Source organism: Puma concolor, chromosome E1, assembly GCF_028749965.1.
Source record: "Puma concolor isolate L17-30 chromosome E1, mPumCon1.1.hap2, whole genome shotgun sequence".
Taxonomy (NCBI): domain Eukaryota; kingdom Metazoa; phylum Chordata; class Mammalia; order Carnivora; family Felidae; genus Puma; species Puma concolor.
This window is the reverse complement of record NC_141680.1, coordinates 59,229,040-59,253,678: the sequence shown is the minus strand read 5'-3', so window position 1 is coordinate 59,253,678 and position 24,639 is coordinate 59,229,040. Positions and strand designations below refer to the sequence as shown.

At 59.3% G+C, this 24,639-nt stretch overlaps 1 protein-coding gene across 2 annotated transcripts in view; it reads right to left on the bottom strand.

The window, feature by feature from the left end:
* MGAT5B (alpha-1,6-mannosylglycoprotein 6-beta-N-acetylglucosaminyltransferase B) overlaps positions 1-23,329 on the bottom strand; it is a 69,182-nt gene extending 45,853 nt beyond the window's left edge. The window contains exons 1-3 of one of the 2 annotated variants that reach the window (XM_086688161.1): positions 23,111-23,329; positions 19,230-19,342; positions 11,310-11,457 (exon numbers count right to left, since the gene is read on the bottom strand). In XM_086688161.1, coding sequence (XP_086544287.1) covers positions 11,310-11,457; positions 19,230-19,342; positions 23,111-23,178 — 329 coding nt within the window. In that variant the 5' untranslated portion in view covers positions 23,179-23,329. The remainder of the gene's footprint in view (positions 1-11,309; positions 11,458-19,229; positions 19,343-23,110) is intronic. The other variant, XM_086688162.1, reaches the window with a different exon arrangement.
* Between the last annotated feature and the right edge of the window lie 1,310 nt (positions 23,330-24,639).

Here is a 24,639-nt window from a genome sequence, read left to right as displayed (position 1 = left end):
TGCCCTTCGCGAACACGTTAATTCCGATCTCTGATTCGCACCTCGTCCTCTGGCTCTGAGGGCCCCGCTCGAGCTCCATTTATCCCTTTACAAGGACGGGGGCTTGAGTGCCGCACAAAATGGGAATTATAGGAAGGAGGACTTTTCCAACCTGGGCTCCTCTCGGGGGATCTGTCCGCCCGGGGAGGCACAGCGGTGACAGCTGCCCGCCCCCGGGGGCCGCCTTCCTAGAGGAGAGGACAGCAGTGGCCCCATCCACGGAGGGCGTGGGAGGCCGGTGGGGGCCAGGCGGACACGGAGGTAGGGTGGCAACGAAAGGAAGAAGGTGGCAGGAAGGGGCAGACGAGCCCTCAACACACACACACACACACACACACGTGCACATGCACACGTGTGTGTGCATACACATACATACACAATCCCGTCAACTCCCTCAAAAGCAAACAAAAACACTAATGGAATTTGTACCGGATTCCTGCGGCCTTTGAAACAAATGACCACAAATGTATTCTTGCAGCTCTGGAGGCCAGAAGTCCGGAATCAAGGTGTTCGAGCCCCGCATCGGGCTCTGTGCTGATGGCTCGGAGCCTGGAGCCTGTTTCGGATTCTGTGTCTCCCTCTCTCTCTGCCCCTCCCCCGCTTGAGCTCTGTCTCTCTATCTCTCTCTCTCTCTCTCTCAAAAATAAATATACATTAAAAATTTTTTTTTCTTTTTTTAATGGAGAAGACAAAGTCACTCCCTGGTGGAGTCTCGTGAGGCCGGAATGAGGATATGGAGCAGTAAGGACGTCTGCTTCTGCGGGAGATCAGCCCTGCACATGTACCCGTTCCTGCCCAGGCCGCGGTGTGGCCGAAGCTGCAGCCAAAGGGGTTTGGGCCAGACCAGCGCTTGTCTGTCTTGTCTCATCATCACTCCCGAGGGAGCCCTGGGAGACATTTTCCCCTACTCGCCCTCCTCCATGAAAAGTGAAAAACACAGACATGCTGCCGCTCCGTTTACACACGGTGGCCAGGGGAGGGCCACAGGCCATTGGGACGTCTAAGGTAATTTCCCCCTCAAGAAGCAGGCTTCACCCTTGGGGGTGATACGCATCCACGGAGGATGTCTGCTTTAAGCCAGAGGAAGAACTCCATGACCCTGACGTCCGTTGGGCTCTGCATCAGTTCTGAGTGAGCACGCTGGGACTGCTTTCCTCGCTGACATGTGGGGACAGCACGGACATTCCTCCGCCCGGAAGGAACACTCAGCCGACCGCAGGAGGCAACCACCGGGAGGAGGGCCCGGAGCTCGCAGCTGCTGGGCCAGGGTCGGTGCCCAGTGTGGGCGGCCAAGCACAAGGCGGGGTGCTCCCGGGCACCCCTTCCAACTTCTAACCGAGACCCCAGAACGCAAACAACCCCTGTCAGGGGACCAGTGGGGGTCCTGCTAGGTCCCCAGAGACTTTGGAAGGGACCTCACCCCACTTCAAGCCTTCCTGAAGGATCCTCTCCCTCAAGGCTCCGCTCTATCCATCCAGAGATCTGGCTTTGGGAGCCAGATCTCTCCTCTGAGCCCCTCACATGCTGGGGTGTGGTTGTGACCAGCTGGACCCCCGGCGGAGTCCTGGGGCGCCTGGCTGTCTCAGTCGGTAGCGCTTCTGACCCTTGACTTGGCAGTTGTAGGTTTGAGCCCCACAGTGGATGCAGAGATTACTTCCAAAAGTTGTTTTTAATTAAAAAAAAGAAGAGGGGACACCTGGGTGGCTCAGTCGGTTGAACGTCCGACTTTGGCTCAGGTCATGATCTCACGGTTTGTGAATTCGAGCCCCACATCAGACTCTGCACTGAGGGTGTGGAGCCTGCTTGGGATTCTCTCTCTCTCTCTCTCTCTCTCTCTCTCCTCCTCCTCCTCCATTTACTCTTTCTCTCTCAAAATAAATAAACTTAAAAAAATGTTAAAAAAAAAAAAAAAAAGGAGGAGAAGGAGATAGAGGAAGAAGAAGAAACCCCCAGCGGAGTCCCAAGTTCTCAAGGACAGGAACGTGCTTCTGGATGGAGACTGGGCACTGTCCAGCATGGGTCATGTGCCCAGGGCTCCAGCACTGTGCTGGGCTGAGTCGTGTCCCCCCCCCCTCGCCCCCCACCAAGTTCACATCCACCCAGAACCACAGAACGTGACCTTATTTGGAAATAGGGTCTTTGCAGACGTCATTCGTTACGATGAGGTCATGCGGAATCAGGCTGGCCCTCAGTTCCGCTCCTGGTGTCCTTATAAGAGAGCCATGTGGAGACACTCAGGGGAAGGCCGCCACGGGACAGCGGAGGCAGAGGCCGGAGGGACGCGGCCACAAGCCAGGGACTCCCAGGAGCCACCAGGCACTAGAAGAGGCGGGGAAGGATCCTCCCGTGGAGGCTTAGGAAGGAATGGGGCCCTGCTGATACGTAGATTTCAGACTTCAGCCCCCAGAATCAAGACAGAAAATCTTTGTCGTGTTAAGCCATCCGGCTCGTGGTCATTTTTTTGGTGGCAGCCCGAGGACACTAATACAGAGCTGAGGGCAAATGGTTTTTAGTCCATCGCAAAAGGAGAGTTCGGGTTCTCCTGGGCCCCTGCTGCCAGACTTTCTCTCCACTAACCTCTCTGAGCTCAGGGGCCAGCTCCTACCACGGCCGGAGAATCTCGACTACCTCACAGGGTGATGCCCAGGATATCAGGTGCTCAGTGACGCTCGAACACAATAAATGCCTGAGACGCCTTTCTTCCCTATCCGCAGCAATCGCCCCGGCCCCCAAAGGAAGCATCGCAAGTCTGGCCGCAGAACAAAGCACTTCACGTTTTGGAGGATTTTTGCACGGGAAGCGTTTCTCAGGCAGCATCACTGGCAGGGGCTCTAACCTGTGCAGGTGACATCCGTCCGATTTAACAATTCAGACGTGACGCCACCGCCATTATCCTGGACTTCGCACGTGGACAGCACTTTCATTTTCTTTGTTTAATTTTATTTAAGGGAGGAAAGAGAGACTGAGCGGGGGAGAGGGACAGAGGGAGAGAGAAGCTCAAGCAGACCCCACCCTCAGCACAGAGCCCCAACGCGGGGCTCGATCCCGTGACCCTGGAATCATGACCTGAGATGCAATCGAGAGTCGGACATTCGACCGACGGAGCCACCCAGGCGCCCCAGCACTTTTATTTTCAAATAATATGTGATTAGTCTGGGGGCGCCTGGGTGGCTCCGTCGGCTGAGCGTCCGACTTCGGCTCAGGTCATGATCTCGTGGTTTGTGAGTTCGAGCCCCGCGTCGGGCTCTGTGCTGACGGCCTGGAGCCTGCCTCGGATTCTGTTTCCGTCTCTCTCTGCCCCTCCCCTGCTCACGCTCTGTCCCTCTCTCTCAAAAATAAATTTAAAAAACATTAAAAAAAAAAAAAAAAAAATATATATATATATATATATATATATGATTAGTCTTCTCTCCCTGGGAAGCTCTCTTAAAGAACGACAGTGAAAGTAGGTGCCACGAGACCGCAGACCACAGCCACGGCCTCGGAAGCTCCCAAGTGCAAAAGAAAAAGGGGGGGGATGGACCAGGACGTCTGTGCAGGGGCTTCCTGCTAAGGGGGCCCCAGGCAATCAGGATCCCTTCTAATGGTCCCATCGTACAGAGGAGGAAACCAAGGCACAGGAAGGCTGAGTTACTTGCTCAGGGCCACGGAGCTATTAAGTGGAAAAATCAGGTACCAGTTCACCGGCAAGGGGTCTGTGCTCAAGGGTGGGCACAGGGGGTGGGGGTGGGGCAGGCTGTCAGGACCAAGGCCGTGATCTAGGGGGTGACATCCCTGGGGTGGAACCCTCAGGACCGTTTCTGCCCAATGCCCCTGACCCCCCTTTGCACTTAACCCTGTAGCAGCGCGTTATTCCCGAGCCCGACCCCGCGGCTCCCCACGACGGGTGAGGTTCTCCGGCCCCAACCTGTAAGCTGTGGGTGCCGGGCAGGGGCAGAAAAGAGGGAAGCTCTTAGGGCCAGCAGGCCCTCAGGTCAGCTGGGTCCTACCATCCCTCCCAGCTGGGCAGACACTCCACGAAGAACCACAGGACCTTTTCACATCCCGCCCCCCTGTCTCCAAATGTGGCAGTCACGTGGTAGTCTCAGGACCACAGGGCTGGGGAGACCACGCAGGCCGGGCACCGCCCCCTCCAGGTCTACGATCTGGGCCAGGCCCTTCCTTGCCTGAGCCCGGGGCCCTCATCTGGGAATCACAGACCTGGATATAACCTTCCTCACTGGGCCACTGGTCAAGTCAAAGTACATAATAAGTACCCAACAGAGAGAGGCTGCTAGTATTATTATCTTCGTTAACTATTATTACTGTTGCTTCAGCCAGCTCTCCATCAAAGTCCACTGGACACCAGAACTCAGCCCTCAGGGCGGAGGGCCACCCCAGGCTGGTGTTGGCTAGAAGAGGCCCCCGACCTCCCTCTCCCAGCAAAGGGGCCCAAGGGGGCCTGAGCCAGCCTGAGACACAAAGTCTGCAGACAGCAGGCAGGGCAGAGGTGGGAAGGGGAAAGCATGTCCCAGGATCCGCGGGCAAGCTTCCGAGGAGGCCACCGCCGCCCCTACCCCACGGAAAAGGGCTAAGAGATGACCCCTCCCCCCCCCCCCGCCCACTCTAGGAGCTCTTACCTGCCCTGCCTGGTGAGGCCGCCCCCTCAGGGTGCCCAAACCCATCACACTGCCTTCGTGGGCACACGAGGGCCCTGAGGGCCTGCCCGGGTTTGGGAATCGGCATTCCCAAATTAGCCAGAGAGGACCCCAGAGCCCTGCCGGCCTCGCCCCTTACTTTACGGAGGGGAAACTGACCGGGAAAAGACAAAATCACAACGACGACGTCCTTGAGGTGGCATGCAGGCTGGGGACAGGGCAGGGACTCAGGCCGTGGCCCTCTCTGCCAGCCCTTGCTCCTTCCCACTGAGTCTGCAAAACACGAAAGCACGCCCGGAGCTCAGGACACGGGCCCGTGTGATTTCTGCACAACCAGGAAGCGACAGGCATGCGGCCGACCGTTTCTTACCTGCAAAGGGAAAGAAGGCCAAGCCGGGCCCCTGGTCACCCTACTCCCCAGCCCCGGGGAGCCACTGGGACAATACTCCAGGATCCACGGTATTCTGGCTCTCCTGCCTGAGCACCCCTCACCTCGCACCCACAGGCGGACCGCCAACCCCTCCACCAGAGCACAGGTGGACAGGCCAGCCCCCGGCCACTGCCCCAGTGCCCCCCCCCCCCCCTCCAGAGAGGCAGCCAACACCACAGCCAGTCATCACAGGGCCAGGACACAGATGCCACTTATCTGTCCCTTCGGCCGGCCAGGCTGGCTGGGCTCCAGTCATCTGCTGGCTTCAGGCCACACCCCCAGAGAGGCCCCCTTGAGGCCCCAGCCCCTCCTCTCGGCCCCTGAGCCACCCTCATTCCCTGGCCCCTTGAACAAGCTCTCCTGGACGCCTGGGGAAGGAGGTTGAATTTCGTGTTCCTCCCATGATTTATGAGGGTTGCATTCAATTAACAGGGTATCGATTCCCGCACAGCTGGCCAGCGTGCTTGCTGGGAGTTGTTATTTTATTACGAAACCGGTCGCTTTCCTTTTAAAACACCGAGACTCAGCCCACAGGTGCCCACAGACACGCTGGCCGAGAGAGACAGACACGTTCGGCCAGAAACACGAGTGTCGTGGACAGGGAGACGCGTTCTCTCTACAGCTGGCTCCCTCCCTGTCTGTCCCCCTCTCACACATACCACACGGGACGGAAAGTGTCCAGCCTTCCCTGCAACTTTACCGCTCTCCTCCTCCACGTCTTTGGCCCCCTTCACCCCCGTCCAGAGCCCCTGATGCTGTGGGGGGGGGGGGGAGCTCTGAACTTGACCCAGGATCTTCTAGCCCCGTCCTAAGCAAGAGCAGAGAGCATTCTCTCTTGCACCAAGAAATACACATACACATCCATCCACATAGATTTATATTAGAGCAATAGACAGACAGACAGACGGATGACCTCCCCACTATTGACGGGAACAGAGCCGGAGTCGGGCGTCGTGCGGTTTCAGCACGTGGGGAAGGGGTCAGTGCCCCATGAGCGGGGCAAAGCAGGGTGGCAAAGCTGGCCTCGGGGACACAGGAGCCAGACTCCAGCTCCCACCCCCACACCCCAGGCCTGGCTTTCCCCTGGGGGATTTTTTTTTTTTTTTTAATATCTCATGTGTATATTTTGTTGAAGACACATGGAGACCCTACTGTACAGGTGTATCTTGCCTGTCTTACAAACAGCATACAGTTGGATGTTGAGAATCTCTGTCTTTGTTAGGATGGTTGAACTGTTCACACTTATCCTCATATTTGCTAGGTTTCCGCCCTGGAAGCCTGACTGCCCTTGTCACCCAGCTGCCGGTCCCTCCCCACCAGCCCAGCCTCTCTCCAGCCCTGGGGTCAGACAAGCGCCCCCACCCCCACCCTGATCTCCACAGGGAGGCTGTCCTGTTAGGGAGGGGGCCCGCACAGGGTGGGACATGATTGAGGCATGCCTTTAAAAGCAGCCCCCCCCAAAAAAAAATAAAAAAATAAAAAATAAATAAAAGCAGCCCCCAAAGTGGTCTTCCCAGGTTATGTGCCCCCTGCCCTGCTCCCCACCCTCCCACGTAGGCCTCTTGGCTCAGGCCACAGGCTTTGCTGGTACGCAGGTGGCCAACAGCATCTAGGAGCATTTTCAAGTTTCTCTTTTTTTTTAATTTTTTTTTTTAATGTTTATTTATTTTTGAGACAGAGAGAGACAGAGCACGAACGGGGGAGGGGCAGAGAGAGAGGGAGACACAGAATCCCAAGCAGGCTCCAGGCTCTGAGCCATCAGCACAGAGCCCGACGCGGGGCTTGAACTCGCGAGCCGTGAGATCACGACCTGATCCGAAGTCGGACGCTCAACTGACTGAGCCACCCAGGCGCCCCGGTATTTTTTTTTTTTAGGTTAGCCCCATGCCCAATACGGAGCTTGAATTCAAGACCTTGAGATCAAGAGTCGCATGCTTTACCGAATGACGCAGCCAGGCACCCCTGAATTGGTATTTTAAAATAATCTCTCTGGTTGCTGAGCTGGGAATCAGTGGGGGGACGGGGACACGGGTGGCGGCCATGGGGAGAGGTGGGATTCTGGGCACCTTCTGAAGGTGGAGACAATTTGCTCACGGACTGGATACAAGTGAGAGGGAGAAGGGTCAAGGCCGACGCTAAGGTTGGGGGTCCGGGCAATGGAAACAGTGGGGCTGGCATGGCCTGGGTCAGGAGGGCTGGGGAGATGGGGGGCTCGGGTGTACCCAGGAGACACCGCATTTGAGTCATTCCTGGGACCCCCAGGTAGGTGGGCAGGTGGGTACTTGAGACTGAAGACATAAACTGGGGCATCTAGAGTCTGTAGACAGTTTCCACAGCCATCAAGTTTGGGGTTTGCTCCCCTCACTCACCAGGTCCTCTAGACGTTAACCCTCTGCTGTTATCTCTCCCCGCCAGATGAGGACAGCGGGGGCTCGGAGGAGTCACATGACGTGCTGCCGGGCCACCGCCCCAGTCAGCAGCCAGGATTCAGACCCTCCCTGCGGGGTGTGAGCTGCTGGAACTTCCAACAGAGACCTGCTGTCGTGACTCTCCAGCTGTGCCCCGGGCCAGGTGCAGGATCCCCCCCCCCAGCAGGGTCCCATGCTGCTCTTGGAGAACAGGGCTCCACCCCCTGTCCCCCTGTGTCCTCTCCACCCATTCCGGAAACCCCGGCCGAGACTCCACACACAGTAAGCGCCCGGCAGATACGGACTCATGCTTGACTCGAACGAAGAAGACGGCCTGAAACGTTGGCCGTCTTTGCTGCTGCAGAGAAGCCTTATGGGAAATTCAGAGATCATTACTGTTTGGCTTTAGGGTACATAATACGATGCCATTTGCAGCAAATCTGCAAATAACCCCTAATTAGGTTTTCCTAGGCTAAAAAAGCAAATTTGCTTTCCCAGAGGACATGCCAACCACGGCGGGGCGGGGGGGGGGGAGGGGGGGGGAGGCAACAGTACAGAAGCTTCCGGCAGGGCAGGGCAGGAGGAGGACAGAGGAGCTGGTGAAGGCCACAGATCATTTTGAGGCGGGGGAATCCAAGCGCAGGGGAACAGAGTCTGCTGGAAGCACAGCAGCACGATCTCAGGATTCTCATCTGCCCGGCTGCAGCCAGGTCAGTCCCGGGTGGGTCAAGGTGGGCGGGGGGCTGGAGTGTCTGTGCACGCGGGAGGTGTGAGTCAGCAGCCCCCCCCCCCCCACACACACACACTGCGCGCCCTGGACACGCCCATTTCTCTCCCTGAAACAAGAAGCAACAATGTCCCTGAAATTTACGGCTCTGCCTATGGGGTTTGATGGGCTCTGCTGGTCTTGATGGATTGTTGCTACTTCCCCGGGTCGGGAGGGAGCTAGGAGGTGGCGCCGACTCCCCTTCCTCCACGAGGCAGGGCAGGGGAGGGAGGGAGGGAGAGGCCAGGACCGGAAGAAACCAGAGAGGCGTGGAGCTGCTGACAATAGCTCTCCCCACACCCCCCAGCGGCCAAAAAGGCAGGCCAGCTGCCCCTCTGCTCTGTCGCCCACAGCTGGGTGCTCAGTGGAAAGGCGACAGCGTCCTCTGCCCTCGCCCTGGTGACCTGTGGACAGACCGACAGACAGCCCAGAGGGGCGGCCGCAGAGCTGGGGGCAGGCAGGAGAGGAGCAAGGAGGAGACAGCGGGGGTGAGGGGTTGGATTAGAGGGACGATGGACAGACGATGGACGCCATGTACATGCAGAAGAAAATGATCTCATGCCCCAGAGGGAAGGAACGCCATGGGAGCCCAACACCTTTGCTTCCCTCCCCCCATTTCTGCCACCAGCTCCCCCGCTTCCCTTTTCCACACAGCAGTTAGAGCTATCCTTAAAAAAAACCCAACAAAGCCAGCTCCTATCACCCCCTCTTTGTGAGCCCTCTAGCAAACTCCCACGCCTCTTAGAATAGTGTCCTCAATACTCACCACAGCTGACAAAGCCCTACGCCACCTGCCCTGTCAGCCTGTCCTATCCCTCACCACCCTCCGCCATGTTGCCTTTCCCATTGGTTCTTTTCCTCCAACACACTAAAGCTTATCCTACCCCAGGGCCTTTGCACTTATTCCTTTCGCTTCTTCAAATCCTCTACTCCCAGCTCCTCGCGCGGCTGGCTCCTTCCCATTGTTCAGAATCAAGCTGAAGTATCACCAACTCAGAAAGGTCCTCCCAGACTGCCCTGTGGGAACAGGACACCCACCCCAAACCCTTCAGAGCACGTATTGGTATCTGACATTATCTCATTAACCTCTTTTTCTCAGTTACTGCCTGTCTCCTCCACAGGAGTGAGGACAAGCTCATCACTGCATCGCCAGCACCAGTAGCCTGGCGCTTAGTGGGTCCAAAATATGTTTCCTGAGAGCATCTGTCTAGTTTGTTCTGTCAGGCGCTCATCCCGGGATGGTGAGAGAGTGTCTAACCTGGCGCCCAGCACCCAGCCAGGCAGCCGACTCAGGAGCCAGGCACTGTGGCCGGTTCCTCACACTACCAGGTTCCAGGACTGTCCTTTTGGAGTCTACATTTCCCAACCCCCCCCCCCCCCCGCCCAAAAAATCAAGGCAAAGATCTAGTGAAGGATATTCTCCCCCCGAGCTGTAAATTAATTGATGCAAAGTCTTGCAAAGGAATAAAAACTAACCCACACGCAGCCACACGTTCAATAAGCGGCCACCAAGGGCACAGGGGTCAGAAACGTGAGCTCCGGAGTTAGCTGGCCTTGGTCCAGAGCCGGGCCCGGCCCCTCAGCTGCCTGGCAACTTTGGGTGAGTTCCTGAACTTCTCTGCACCTCAGTTCCCTCCTCGACGCGGCAGAGATTAAAGCACCCACGAAGCGGGGGCAGAGCTGACGACACCGTTGGGGTTGGACCCGACCGGCCGTCAGGACGCTCAGTCAGCGGGGCCCATGTGAGGTGTGTCCCGTGACCGGCAGCCCGGCCCGCACAGGCTATGTCAGCGGACCCTACGCGGCTCCAGAGGGGGGTCCGTGCCACACGCCCCCTCCCCCGGCCGGCCGGGGCCCCACAATGAGCAGGACCGGCCGCCAACACTTGAACTTTGACTCTGCAAAACTCCAAACAGCAGGTGCCCGGAGCCTCCGCCTTTACCTCCCACGTGCTGGCTGAGGTACGTCTTTCCTACACGTTGTCTAGAAGCGTGGATTTCCGCTGGGTTTTTCAGCCGTAGAACATTCTTAGCAAATCACACCGGCCAAGGCATAGCTTTTCCTAAATCGTGTTGAGTGCCGGGTTCAAACTTACTTTTTAGCAGTTAGAACATGTTGCACAAATCCACGTCACAAGGAACCCCAGTGTTGGAAATCCGAGATCAGGCGGAGCCCGTCTCCTGGGATGGGGCAGGGGTGGGGGGGGCTGCAAGCCCCTCCCTCCACAGCCCAGTCCAAGGGCCCTGACTCCGCGCTTCCTCATTCTCTGGGTTTCCGGGCACTTAAACACCCAAGACACCATTTGGTGTGGGCCCGCTGCTGAGGCCCATGGGACTGTGGCCCAGACTCTTGGAGATGTTTGGATATTCTGGACTCGGGAGGGAAATATTTAGAACGAATAAACCAAGACATCCTTTTTGGCAAAAAATGACCCGGGCCCATTGGTGGAGGACGGGTAACCACCGGGGCCATCCCACCCCCGCATGACCGTCAGTGTGGACAGAGCTCAAAAGTGCCGTGTCGAGTGAAAAAAGCAGGTGCAGGAAATGCACCTGTGGGATGCCCGTGAACACCACACACCGCGCGTTCCCAGCATGTGCTTATACAACACGCATGTGCCGGGAGCCATTGATGCCTAACTCGGGAAGGCACCTGTCTCCACGGGGAAGCAGGTAAAGCGCCCCCCCCCCCCCCCCGCCTTCATCTCTGGTCCTTATTAAGAAGGGACAAGAGGGAGTCAGGCCACCAACATGGCAAGACGTTAACAGCCGCTGAATCTGGTGGTGGAAACGCGCTCTGGGGTGGTATTCTTGTGTGGCTTCCGTATTTCTTAAGTTTTCCCCATTAGCAGAAAGGGGGCTGACCGATAGCACCCCCCCCCCCCCCAGCTCTGGGAGAGCATTTGGAGGCTGCACGGCAGTCGTCCCCTGCTGTCCCTCCCCTCCCCCCCGCCCCCACCCCCGCCCCGCACGGTGTGACCCACCCCTCCCCCACTCCAAGTGCCACTCTCCCTGCGGGGACCCCCTTACCTGTCCGCAGCAAAGTGCCCGTCGCCAGAAGCCCGGTGCAGCTCACTGACGTTCTCCAGTCTGGCCAGCGCGTCCATTCTCTTCGCCATCAGCTCCAACAAATCGCTCATCTTGCGCAGGACGCCGCGGGACTCCGGCCCGCCCAACACTGCAGATGGCCCACGGGCACAGTCAGGCTCAGCCGCAGCCCGGGGGCCCCCTGAACCTGGCGGCTCAGACTCCAGCCCTGCTCCCACTCTCCCAGGCCAAGGAGGGGTCGGGAGGGTGAGCCCACCCCACCCCTCACCCCTGCAGGACAGGAGATCCCCGCCCCCCGCTTTGTTGTGTTGGGGTACAGAGCCCGGGGCCAACCTGCTCTCTACCACGTGGGTGACACTGAGATCATCTTAACCTCTCTGGGCCTCTGTTTTGTCGCCTGCAAGATGGAGCTTTAGACATCATCTCAGGTCTGTGCGGAGACGGGAAAGGGCCGGTTGGGGGAGCAGGAACCCCAGGGTCCCCCAGCAGTAAGGTCCAGACAGGATTTCTGGATCAGGGCTTCCAAAAATGTGGTCAATCGCCCACTCCGCACCTGACTCTCCTGGCCAGGTTGTTAAAATCCGGATTCTCAGGCCCTAGTCACCGTCTGCCGATTCACATCTGTAGGGTGTGGGGCCCAGGGGTCTGCAGGCTGCTGGCCACCCACGTGGTGTGCATACACAGGAGAGGTTGTGAGCCCATGTTCAAGGAGCTCGGGGCGCTGTTGTTCTCTGCCAGCCTCTGGGCCCGGCCAGACCCCTTCCCCACCCCACTCCCCCGGACCCCAGCATAGAAAACCATCGCGAACTCGTCCTGACTCTCATTTGGCCGTTGGATTCCCAAAGATCAACTCCTGGACTGAGGGGCAAGAGAGACCTCGTGAAGAGCAAAATTAACTAGAAGCAAGGGGCTTCAACCGAGATGCCCTTCATTAACCAGCCCAGATTCTCCACGATTTCCTAATTATTCCCGATCATCGTGTCACACGTGCCCGGGTGGGAGAGAGGTCCCTGCCTCCCTTTTCAACCAAATCATGTGGAGGTGTTAACGGCCCCTCCAAACGTTCCACAGGTACTCGGTTCCAGGCGCTACAATCCCCAGCTTGGCTCCGTGAGATTCCCCGGGGCCAGGCTCTGAACCTCTCACAGCAAATGAGCCCTGTTATGGAGACCTGAATGCTTCCCGGGGTTTCCAGGGGTGGGGATGGGAGGGCCTTAGGTCGGGTTCTCCAGAAGCAAAGCCCAAGACCAGAGTTTAAGGGCGAGGCTTTTATTTGAGAGGTGAAGGAAACCCCGGTCAGGGAGCGAGGAGGTGACACAGGGAAGGGGAGGCAGCCCAGAGAGGGCGAGCCACCAAACTGGGGAAACCAGCAGGTGCAGAGCCTGCCCCCAGAGTTGTCCTCTGGGGGTGGGGGGGCCGTGAGGGAGCCAGGGTATGCGCTCAACATCTCCCGCAGTCACTGTTGAGGGCTGCTCCCAGGGATAGCCCGGCTCTGCTACTCTCCACCTGCCGTGGGTGGCACAGCCAGCTCCAACGACTGTAGGAAGCCCCCCGCAAAGAACCACGGTCACCGGACGCTGCCAGTCTGCCCGTGTGCATGGGCATCGTGAGGGCCGGGGGGGCGGGGGACCAGCGGCACTGGGGCCCAGTGAGCTCAGAGGGGCTCTCGCCCATCTCTGCCACCAATCCCCGATGTGGCCGTGTGGCCAAGGGCGAGTCATGGCAACACTATTGGCCTCTGTGTCCCCAACCCAAGGAACAATAATCCGATGTCACAGTGCCAAGAGGGGGCAGCAGAGAGCATGGCAGGCCACTAGGAAGTGGGGGGCAGAGGTGGGGAGAAGAGGGGAGACAGGAGGGGGCTGTTCTCCTCTGTTCCAGGCATAGGACTGAGCTGGGGGGGGGGGGGGCGGCAAGGAAGGCTTCGTGTCACCAAGGCTGCCTGTGACGTTTCTGCTTGGATTGTCCCCCATGTCCCCTGGCTCTGGGGCCTGGCCTGGCCCAGTGGCTGCTACCACTTTCTCTCACTCCTGGCTGGGGTCCCCTGGAAGCTGAGCCCACCTGAGGTCAGAAGAGAGGCCACCAGGAGCCGGGGAGGGCTCATTCACGTGCTATGGAAGGAAGTGCCAGCTGGCCACCAAGTCCCCAGCAAGGCAGAGCTGCAGTTTCCTTAAAGAAGCCGGGGTCCCGGGCTCCAAAGCATGCACACACACACACACACACACACACACACACACAGTTACCCAAGAACAACAGCGGCGGGACGGTGTTGGAGAAAATGCACATCTAGAGGAAGGAAGTAAAGACGCACTGTCTCCACCCCGTCTCCATTCCCGCACCAGCAGCTGAAGTAGCTAGAAGTCTTCCCACATCTCCCCCCCTTGGAAAGACTGGGTAGATTTTTAACAAACCAGTCGGGATTAGGAGATTTCACCATCGTGTGAGGTGAAGCCAGTTTCTCCCACCGATCCGCCCCGCCCCACTCACTCAGTACTCAACCAGTCAATCAATCCAAGAAGATATAAATAGCTTCCTCTCTCTTTCAACTCCGCAGAATCGGGGCCAACGGTTAGTCTTTCAAATCGCTCTCATCCCTGAGACCCCCACCCAAGTCCATCATCCAAATGTAACACCTGGCTTTCACGTGATGCCCGGAGCACAGAGTAAAACAAGAGGGGGGGTTCCCATCATCTCAGCTAGAAAAATAGGGGAACATCAGATGATCTGATCTGGCCGCTGCTTAGTACCACTCTTGGAGTTGTGCAGTACGCCACCTGCACGGCCTCCCGGGGCAGCCCTGATGAGCCGATGCTCACAGCTCAGGCTCAGGTGGCCTCTTCCCCAAAGGTGTGGGATGAAAAAAGGAGAAGGAGACCACGGCTGGGGACACCCTCAGTCAGAGCCTGTTAACCAAGCCCCTCTCCCCCAGCCATGACCTGGCCAGAGCACTCAGGCCCAACTGGACCAACCACAGAGTCTGGGCAACAGCTCGCTCCTGCAGACGCGGCACCCCGGCGATGCTGAGCCCATATCTCTGCTTCTGGAGCAGTGCTGTGCTCCCTGGAAGGCCTCGGGCCTGGCACCTGGGCCCTGTCACACCGCCGCCCTCTCTCTGAGCCCATCCCAGGCTTCCTCCACTCCTCCTCACTGCCTGAGCCCCTCCCTGGAACCGCAGGGACACAGCCTCCCCACAGACACACCCTTAGCCCCACTGGGCAGGCTACAAAACAGCTGCTGGGGCCAATAACCGAGAGACGCGGTGACCCCAAAAGCCAAGCAGAGTCAGAGCAGGACAGCGGCCTCGGGCAAGCCGGAGTGGGAGTCACGAAGCCTGGACTCCACCCGCTCGGCCGCCAGCCGCAGGGGTGCGGGACCGATAGGTGCGCCACTTTCCCTCTCTGGGCCTCAGTTTCTCCTCCTCTAAAATGAGGGCGTTGGACTTACTGGACCCTGAGGTTCTATGGGCTGGGACTGCCGTTGTGGCTCATCCCCTAATTGCCTCTGGAGATGAGGGTGATAGGAGAAGAAAGAACCGTTCCTCCCAAAGGTGGCCGAATCCCCTTAGGGTGAGAGCTCAGGGCCAGAGCAGAGGCTAGATGCCCAGGGCAGAGGGACAAAGAGCTAAATGACCCTGCATATTCAAGTAGGGAGACTGGAGATTCCTGGCTCAGCCTGGGAGAGGAGGAGGGAGAACGAGGCAGGGGGCAGGGGGGGCAGGGCAGCGCCCGTGCAGGGGTGGGCGGAAGCGCCAGCTGCAGGGATGCAGGAGGAAACTGCCATCTGCTTGCTCTGCTGAGCAGTGGTCACAGCCCCCATGCCGTTACCCCCACCTCTGTGCAGGGGCTTCCGGGAAAGCATGCCCTTCCCTCTAGGTCAATGCCGGGGACACCGAGGACGTAGGAGGGGAGAAGCAGGAGATCAGAGCAAGAGGCGGCCAGGGAAACGTAAGCCCCCCAGAGAGTCCTCAGAGATATGTGGGGTTCGGGATGGCCCTTCATAGGAAGGATTAAGCCAATTCTTAAAAAATGTCAACAGATGGGGTGCCTAGGTGGCTCAGTCGGTCGAGCATCCGGCTTCGGCTCAGGTCATGATCTCGCAGTCTGTGACTTTGAGCCCCACGTCAGGCTCTGTGCTGGCAGCTCGGAGCCTGGAGCCCGCTTCAGATTCTGTGTCCCCCTCTCTCTCTGCCCCTCCCCCACTCATGCTCTGTCTCTCTCTGTCTCAGAAATAAATAAACATTAAAAAAAATTTTTTTTAAATGTCAACAGAAAGGGTAACCCCAGAAGACCCGAGGGCTGAGGGACGTGGCTAAGGACACAGACGGCCCCTTTCCGATGGGTCTGTAAGGCTACCTCCATCGGACCAGACCAAGACTGCAAGACCGTCCCCAGCCCCTGGGGGACTCAGGGTGGCCCTTCTTGTCTTCAAATGGCACAGGCTAGAAGCTCCAGAGACCTGGGCAGCCAGCTCCCCACCACTTGCGGAGGATCTCCGGGGCACGGAGCTAGTCCCCTGACTGCCACAACCCACCCAGGGACAGTCAGCAGAGCAGCCCCTGCCACGGCTTGCCCTGAGTCACCTCACCGCTCTTGGTGTCGGCTAAATTGAAATGTATTTAATGTGAGGCCCCAGCATTGTCTCCATATTTCCATATAAATAAGGAAAGCTGGGAAGCCAGGAGATACAGAGAGAGGTGCTCGATTACCCACCAGGCCCCCTCTGCTCCCTCCTCCACACTCTCTGTGTCTGTCTCCCATCCTCCCTTGTCCCCACCCCCCAGCCTTGTCCTTTCTTGTCCCCACCCCTACCCTTTCTAGCTGGTTCCTGGAAATGGGAGGAGCCCCCCCCCCCCCCCCCGTCGTGTCAGGTAGAAGAGACCTCCCTGGCCCCCCATCTATTACCAGCCTCTGAGAGAAACAGCCCCCTGGCACCGTGGTCGGAGGCCAGAGACAGCCACAGAACAAGGAAATATTTCTCTGATGTTCCCCAGGTACAAATCCTGGCTGGGGGTGCGGGAAGCAGGAAGGGAATCTGCAGCAACACTGGGAGGGAGGCCTCGGACACAACTTCCTATCGGGGCCCCTTGAGCAAGTTCCTCCCGAGGACAAGACAGGAGGCAGGGACGAGGGACTGGGGTTTGGTGAGGCGCATGCCCAAAAGCCTCCCCCCGCAAGGCCCAAGCCCCTTGCAGCAAGAGGGAATTAGGTTACATTTCTCCCAGTCATGCTCTCCGCCAGCTTCCTTCCCCCTGGATCTTAAGACGAGTGAGTAGCCTATAGAAGGAGATTTTTATCCCCCAAATAGCAAACTTTATCACAAAATATAAACTGGCCCAGAGGGGTATCTGGAGCCTCCCCAGGGAGACCACCGTCGACCGAGGCTACCGTCGGCCCCCGCCTTGTGGAGAACACCCTTCTTCCATCCACCTCTCCCCAGCCTCGTCTTGGGGTGACCCGCTGCCCTCACAGGCTTGACAAGCCGGGAGAGGACAGACTGTTTCCCCAGTTGGGCTCAGATGGTTCTGTTGACCGATGCAAGGATTTTTTTTTTTTTTTTTTTTGGATAAGCATAATATGATGCATCCACACAATGGAATTTGCACGACAGCCGTGAAGACAAATGCCGACAGCCACACACCAGGAGACGGGCGGCTCTCACAAACAGAGTCGTGAGAGGAAAAGGCACACACAGAATCCGCCCCCCACCCCCACCCCCACGCAATTCCACCCTCCGACAGTCCGAAGAAAAGGAACAACTCGTCTGCGCTAGGAGAAGTCAGGGTCCTGACACCCCTGGGGCAGTCATCCGCGGGAGGGGGCAGGAGGGCACTTCCGGGGGCTGATCACGTTCTGTTCCTTGATCTAGGCTGCTGGGTGCATGGATGCATTCGGTCTGGGGGCACTACAGTCCAGTAGAAAGTTGAATGCGCACACACACAACACATGCAGACACACACATGCCTCCAACCTAACTGCGTGACCTTGGGCGAGTCCTCTCCCCTCTAGGGCTCCGCCCACCCCCAAGACACAGATCTGGCTGGCCCTGGACTCCTACGGTCTCTGCAGGCAAAACTGCGCAGGCACAACACCGCAGGGCTCCCGCAAGCCCTTTGTGCTCTGGGCCACTGGACCCATCCCCTGCCAGGGAGATGAGCAGGGGGACCAGAGCCCAGGCATACGCCCCTCCTCCCCTCCCCCAGCCCCCAACTGCCACCTTCTTGGATCCCTGACCTTTCTGGAGACCCAACTTCCTCAAGCCCCTTATCGCAGCCACCCAGACGGACACGCCCCCTCTCCAGGAGTGGCAGCCAGGGAGCTTGACCGGCGATCTGTGCAACCTACCTCCTCACACTCATTCACCCCCCTCCCCACCAGTGACCTCATAGCCCCCGCCAGCTTCCCCTCAAGTGCACCCTCCCTTCCGTCTTCCAGCCCCTATTCACACGTATATCTCCTGTGTAGACATCCCAGCATCTCCTCGGCCCTCTTCCCTAGACAACCTTTTCTGCACTGTCTCAGACTGAACACGTCCAGTAAACACGGATGGAACACGCGCCGTGTGCCAGACGCTGCGAGAGCCCCTCCATACGTGTTATCTTAATGCTCCTGGTGGCCATCCTGGGGGGCGCAGGCATGATCCCCGTTTATCAGAGGAGACAACAGGAGCTCGGGGAGACTGAAGCAAGTCTCTGCAAGTCAGAGCTGGGACACGTTAATGTACATCCAGGTTTGAATGACTAATAAATGTGAAATTCCTGCCAGGAGCTTTTGCAGATATAAAGAAGTACATGTGAAACCAAAGGAAGAAATCTAATGAGGAGACACCAGATGGCCTAACCAGGGCCCCTGAGAGCATCCACCCTGGATGACAGCCCATTCTACTTAGGGTATATTTGCCAGTGGGAACAGGGGAGCCACATCGCCGAGCCCTGGGGCGGGGAGGGGGGAGGGGGGGTTGAGAAAGTGGACTTCAGACAGACATCTCTGCAGAGTCGCCTACCCAGCCAGCCCGATGAATAGTTCCAGAAGCCTCATGTGTCTCAGCTGCCCCACTAACCTGCGTGTCTCCCGCCCACTGTCACCAAAAGAGCCTCTAAGAAACACTGAGCAAGACTCTGCACTGTTCACCGCTCTTCCTGGAGTAGGAAGACAGGGGAGGAGGGCCATCCTTGGGGGTTCTTCCTGGTCATGACCCCGTCATGCCCCCAAAGCTGTGAGCTCATTCAATCCAGCCCCCGAAGACGGTCATGACTTTCCTTCTCTATAGGTGTGCTAAGTGCCACGGCCAATCGTATGCAGCTGGGGGATAACGAGCCAGGGTACAAACCAGGTCCATCTGGTCCCCAAAGCCCATGCTCTGAACCTCTGTTCTGCTCCCTCACGTGTATTACGTGGGCAAGGAGCCACGAAGGTCTGGACTGGGTCCCAAGGGTTCAGAGATAAGACACATGAGCCATGACTGGGTCTTCCCTCTGACTCCGGCCCCCACCTCCCACCCCCCTCAGCCGTGGCCACAGCCTGGGTCAAAAGCACAAAGTATGTGTGTCTCAAAGGGACAAGCGTCATATTCGGAAACACTCTCCCCCAACACACACACTGAGGAAACAACTCAAGCAGCCCCTTCGGATGCCTGGGAGACCCCGACTCAAAGGCCCTTCCCTGGCCCGAGAGTCTGCACCAGAAGAAGCCTGATGATCACAGCTCTGGGGCACCAGAGCAGCATGCAAGTTCACGCGGCCCAAGCCACGGTCCCTTTCCAAGCACACATCCATAGACGAGGTGGCCAGGATCCCTGGGACGGAGACCCAGAAGGTCCCTTGAGTTCGCTAGGTTCAAAGGCCTCCTTCTCCCAAACCCACAAACACCTGCACCCGTTTCTGAGTCACTTTCCCCACCGAGATACCTTCTGTGCGGATGGTGAAGGGGGAGTCCCCCGGGCGCCGGGCAGAGAGCTGGCCTCCCAAAGATGTCATCAGGAAGCAGAGTGAGAAGAAGCCGATACCCAGGACAAAGAGCCTGCAGGGAGTGACAGGGCAGGTCAGAGACAGGTCAGTGGAGTGCACCCCTACCCAACAAGGGCCCTGTACAAATGAATGGGTGAGGGTGTGAGGATGAAACGGGGCTGAGCTCCTGGCCAGGTCTCTTGTCACAGCAGAATAAAGAGAAGTGGACTACAAGGGGCTGGCCACGAGCCTCACGCAAAACCCCAGGGGACAGTGATACAGGCATAGATCCGGCAAGTTCTAGACTCCAGACAGAGCCTGGCTCACTAAGCAGGCTCAATGTGTGATCCCCAGGCCAGCAACAGCATCACCTTGGAATTGGTAGAAATGCAAAGTCTTGGGCTCCAATCCTAGGCTTACTGAATCACTCTGGGGGTGGTGCAAGCAACACGTTTTAACAAGCTCTCCAGGCAATCCTGCTACACGCTGAAGTCTGAGAAGCACGGGCATAGATGGAAACAGCAGGACCCGATGCCAGCCAGAGGGCAAGTAATTGGTCCAGACAAAACCCACCTGGATCCCATCAATCACCTGGGCTCAGCTCAGCACTGTGCACACAGGTCTTGCCAAGGCAATCAGTCATGAGCTGGCTTGAACACCTCCTTATCATGTTCGAGGCGGGTGGCGTGTGCCTCCATTCTTACCAGAGGGTACGATCTACAAGGCCAGGGCCATGTGGCCACCTTCCAGGCCCAGATTACTCCCAACCCACATCTTCACCTGGCAGGCACATAGCAGTCGTCAGCTTCCGGACTGACCGATCAGGGAGGCGGATGCCTGAGCACGGGGTGTCATCTGGGGAGCGCGTTATTGCACGGATCAGGAGAGCTGGTCAAAACAGGACCCTTGTTTGTCCCTTCAACACATAGTTGACTAGTTCCCAGGTGCCAGGCACTGGGGTAGCCCCAGGGGGACAGCAGGGAGCCCCATGTTCCTGCTGTTTCCGTACTAGGTGCCGGGCCTCAAACAGGAGAACTGAGCTAACCAGCACAGTCCCAGGGAGGCCAGAGGTAGCAGCTTCTCGGGGACCTTGAATGTATCAGAGGACTTGCAGAACTGGCAGAGCTAAAAACGGAGACCCCCGCCGCTCTGGTCAGGGCGAGGAACCCCATCCTATATGAGGCCAGGCTCACCACAGGGAGCCCCACAAGTCATGCTAGAGACCTCCAGCCCTCTCACCTCCACCCGCCACCCTCCACTCCACATTTGTGTGCGTCCCCATGCAAGACTTGCTTTATGCATTTTAATCTCCATTATTTGAAGCTGGCAGAGCAGTATTTAATTAAAACTTGGCCCATTAAAGAAAACACACAATTGCAGAAGAAAATAAAAGCACAACAAAATTCCCACCCCATATTTAAATGAAGCTGTTAGAGATTAAATTGGAGAGGGGGCACAACCCCAAAGCAGAGAAAGCACTGGGGGCTTCCCCCAGGAGGTGACAGGAGGACAGGCGACCCAGCACGAGACACTGCTCCCTCACCTCTGAGGGACCCTCACTGCATTCCACCAAGCTTGAGGATGGGTCCCTGGGATCCCAAGATGAAGCCAGGCTGGTCTCAGGACAGCAGCCAGAGAAACAGTGTAGGAGGCGGGTGGTTGTGCACCCAGGAAGATTCTGAAAGAATCAGCTATCGTCTCCCGGCCTGAGGACAAGGACGAATTCCTCAAGTTTATTGTCTCCCGCTGCCTCAAACCCCCTCCCCAGCTATGGGGTTGTATTTAGAGCCAGGGCTCAAACAAACCTGCTATGAGAAAGGGATCTAAACTTTTAGCCTAGAATCTGACGCCCCAAACACAACTCATCTGAATCTCTCTCTGCCAGACCCCAATCCTAGGGCCATTGATGGTGGATTCCAGTAAAAATGGTTTCGTCCGTCTGTGTATCCATTCAAACGATATTCCGGGAGCAACTACAGAATGAGGCTCTGGGGAAACTAAAGGGAGCAGGGCTCCCAGCCTGGCCTTAAAAATTAACGGGTAAATAAATAAATAAATAAATAAATAAATAAATAACAGGTAGAGGTGATGTGGTTAGAGGCCAGCCCCCCTCCATCTGAAGGGGACACGAAGATTCCACTGCTGGCTGTGACTCTCTGGGTAGCCTAGGAAGACCCTAGGTGAATAAACAGAACTTGAAGGGAGGGGAGTCTATGCAATACCACCTCTGAATCCTGGCTTCAGATAAAAGCCTGAAAAAGCCAGGACCCCAGAGGGAAGGAGCGCTGGGGAGTGGGCGCTGTCCATGGTGCTGGCTCCAGCAGCCGCCTCCAATTGCACCAGAAAACGTCCAGCCAAAGCTCGGGTCGGTTGGCGGGCCTTCCCATGACCTGGAGGGCGGGACGACATGGGGTGGCAGAGACCGGGAGAGGACCCTCTCAACGGTCAGTGTCAGCCAGGCCTTCGAGGATTTCGCTGGAGGAGTGAGGTCCTTTCCAGGGACGCCCACTTCCCGCCCTGCTTCCCATGCGAACCTTGCGTCAAGCCATCCCCCTGCCTCCTGCCCAAGGCCCTACACTTGGGACCGCCAACTCTACGATCCTCCCCTCCCGCATCCTCCAGACATCGGCGGCCCATCATGAGCCGTGCTGTCGGGAAGGCAGGCTGCCTAGCTCCACGCTACAGGCCCAGCCCATCCAGAGGCTGGAGGGGCTGGGGAGGCCGGAGACACCTGAGCCAAGGTATTCCCGTCTGGGGGCTGGAGGGAGACCAGCTGGAAGGGGCGGGGACGCCGGCCAAAGGCCTGGAGGGGAGGGGCTCAAAACCCGACCCTCCCACAGCCCTCCTGCGCCTCTTCCTGCCCAGCTCCTGCCCCAGCGGAAAGGAGCCGCGTCCACACCGAACCTGTGGCCGCATCCGGAGTGCGACCACCGCCGCGCCCTCGCCGCTCCCTCGGCGCCCTCTGCCACCCAGCCCCCCTGGGCAAGGTGGCTCTCCGACCCCGCTGGGCACCCATCGCTTAGCATCTCCTCCCCACCCCCCCAGCAGCAGGCGGGCTCCGCGGGCTCTAGGGAGAGGAGCCCGGGGTCTGGGAGGGGGGAGGGGCCTGGAGGGGTTCGACAGAGCCCAGCTAGACGTGGCCCCCCCGAGGTTGGGGTGAAAGGATCCGTCTTCGCCTCTATCCTGCCTCCACGTTCCCAGAGGTCCCGGCTCCCGCTGCCCTGGCGCTCCACAGCGCCGCCCCTGCCCCCAACTCTCCACGCACGCTAAGGAGGGTCGAATTCCCAGCAGAAAGGGGCGTGGGAGGGCGTCCTTGCTCCATCTCGGGGAACCTCCCGTTAGAGACAGGCCCGCACGCCGCCCGGGAGAACGGGAGCGCGAGCAGAAGACGAGGGCAAAGCGGTGGGACAGGTGGACGACTCAACCCAGGGCTCGGCTCGCACGCGGGGCGGGGAAGCCTCCCAGCACCGCGCAAGAACTTCGCCGCCCGGGTGGGGCCGTCTGAGAAGTGGGCAGGACCCCGAGGGGCGGGGAAGGGGCACCCTGGCAGAGGCGACTTCCCGGGCCCAGGGCCACAACCCGGGTGCGCTCTGCCCCCGTTCCCACCCTCGCACCCCGAGTCCTCGCCACCCCGGGACACGTCTCAGAATTACACGCCCCTCCCCACCCGAACCCGAACCTCGGCCCCATCCCTTCTACAGCCCCGCCGGCCATCACAAACACGAACCGCCGCCCTCTGCCCCTGGGACGGGCACCCTCGCGGGGAACGACCTCGCCCACCCCTACCCCGCGCCCCCTCGGACAAAAAGACCTCCCCGTGCCAGCCGGGAGAGAACTTTACCGAAAGGGTCTCAGGGTGACCAGGCATCTTCTGACCATTATCTTCCCATCCGGGTTGACTGTGATCATTGTTCAAACTTGCCTGGGCGAGGAGCCGCGGGCAAGGCCGGACGCACCGTCCCGGGCCCTGCTCCCGCCGCGTCCGGGCCGCGAACCCGCGGCGGGCCGAAGCCGGGTCTGAGCGAGGCCGGGAGGGAGGGAGGGGGGGGCGGGGGCTCGGCGGCTTCGCTGCTCGGGGTCGGCGCGGCCTGGGCGGGCGGGGAAGGGGAGCGGCGCGGCTGCCGGAGGGCGGCGAGGGCGCCCAGCCGGGCCGTCTCTGCGTCTCCGCCCTCCCCGCTTCACATTTTTAGGGCCGGGAGGCGGCGCGCTCCCCGACCGCCGGCCGCGCGTCTGCCTGCTGGGGCTCGCTCGCTGGGCGGGACGGCGCCGCGGCGCGCAGACGGGCTCCCCGCCGCGGGCGCCCTCATCCCCGGACCCGCGCCCTCGGTGCCGGCTAGAGGCGGCCCCGGGCCCGCGTCCCGGCCCCCCGCGCCTCCGGGCCGCGCCGCTCCCCGGCCCCGCGCCGCGCCGCGCCCATGGCTCTCGGCGAGGGCGCCCCGCGCCCGCCCTGCCGCCCGCTCGCTCGGCTGCCCGCGCTCGGGTGTCCGGCGTCCGGCCCCGCGCCGCGCTACGCGGGGAAGCGCCGCATTGTTTCCTCGGAGGAGGCGGAGGAGCCGCTGCTGGGGCGGCCCTGGAGCGGCCGCCGCGCTTCCTCGGCGCGCCGGCGCCACCTCGTGGCTGCGGCCCGGAAGCGCGCCCTCCGGGCCGGGTGTCGGGTGGGGGGAGGCGGGGGGTCCCCGCGCCTCCCCCCACCAGCTGTGCCACCTCCCCGGCCCGGCCTTCGGAAGCATCCCGCGAGCCACCAGCCCCGCTTCGGCTCCTGCGGAGCACAGAAAAGGTCGGCGCTGGGAGAAGACCCCCTCCCCTTCCCCACTTCCTCGGGCGCCTGGGCCCTTCCTCGCGTCGCCGCCCCGGCCCCTATGTCCCCCGGTGGCCTTCTGTCCTGGCCCCTTCACACCACCTCTGATGTCGCTTTGCAGCCGTCACCCATCCTCTGGCCCTCTCTGGTCAGAAACTGCAGCGGCTCCCCTTTGCTTACTGAGCTAAGTTCAAACTCCGCCTCTCGCGCTTCGGCTCATCCACTGAGCCCAGAAGCCAGGGCGCGCGGTGTTGACCTGGGCTCTTGTCTCAGACGCTCCGTTAACAAGTGCCCGACGCCGGCAGATCGGGGACACTTCAGAGCCTCGGTTTCTCCACTATGAAATGAGAGTGACCTGAGGTTGGCCAAGGCGCTTTCCTACTCGATAAAGCATTTACGTGCCCTCGACCCCGTCCCCCTCCACTTCTCCACTTTGGAGATGTGTTTGCCACTACAGGCGTGGGTCAGAGGCTTCTACCGGCCCAGGAGGCCGGTGCAGCGACGCGAGAGCCAGGCCCGCAAGGGACAAAGCACTCAGGCAGAAACAGCACTTGCCAGACCAGACCTTGACC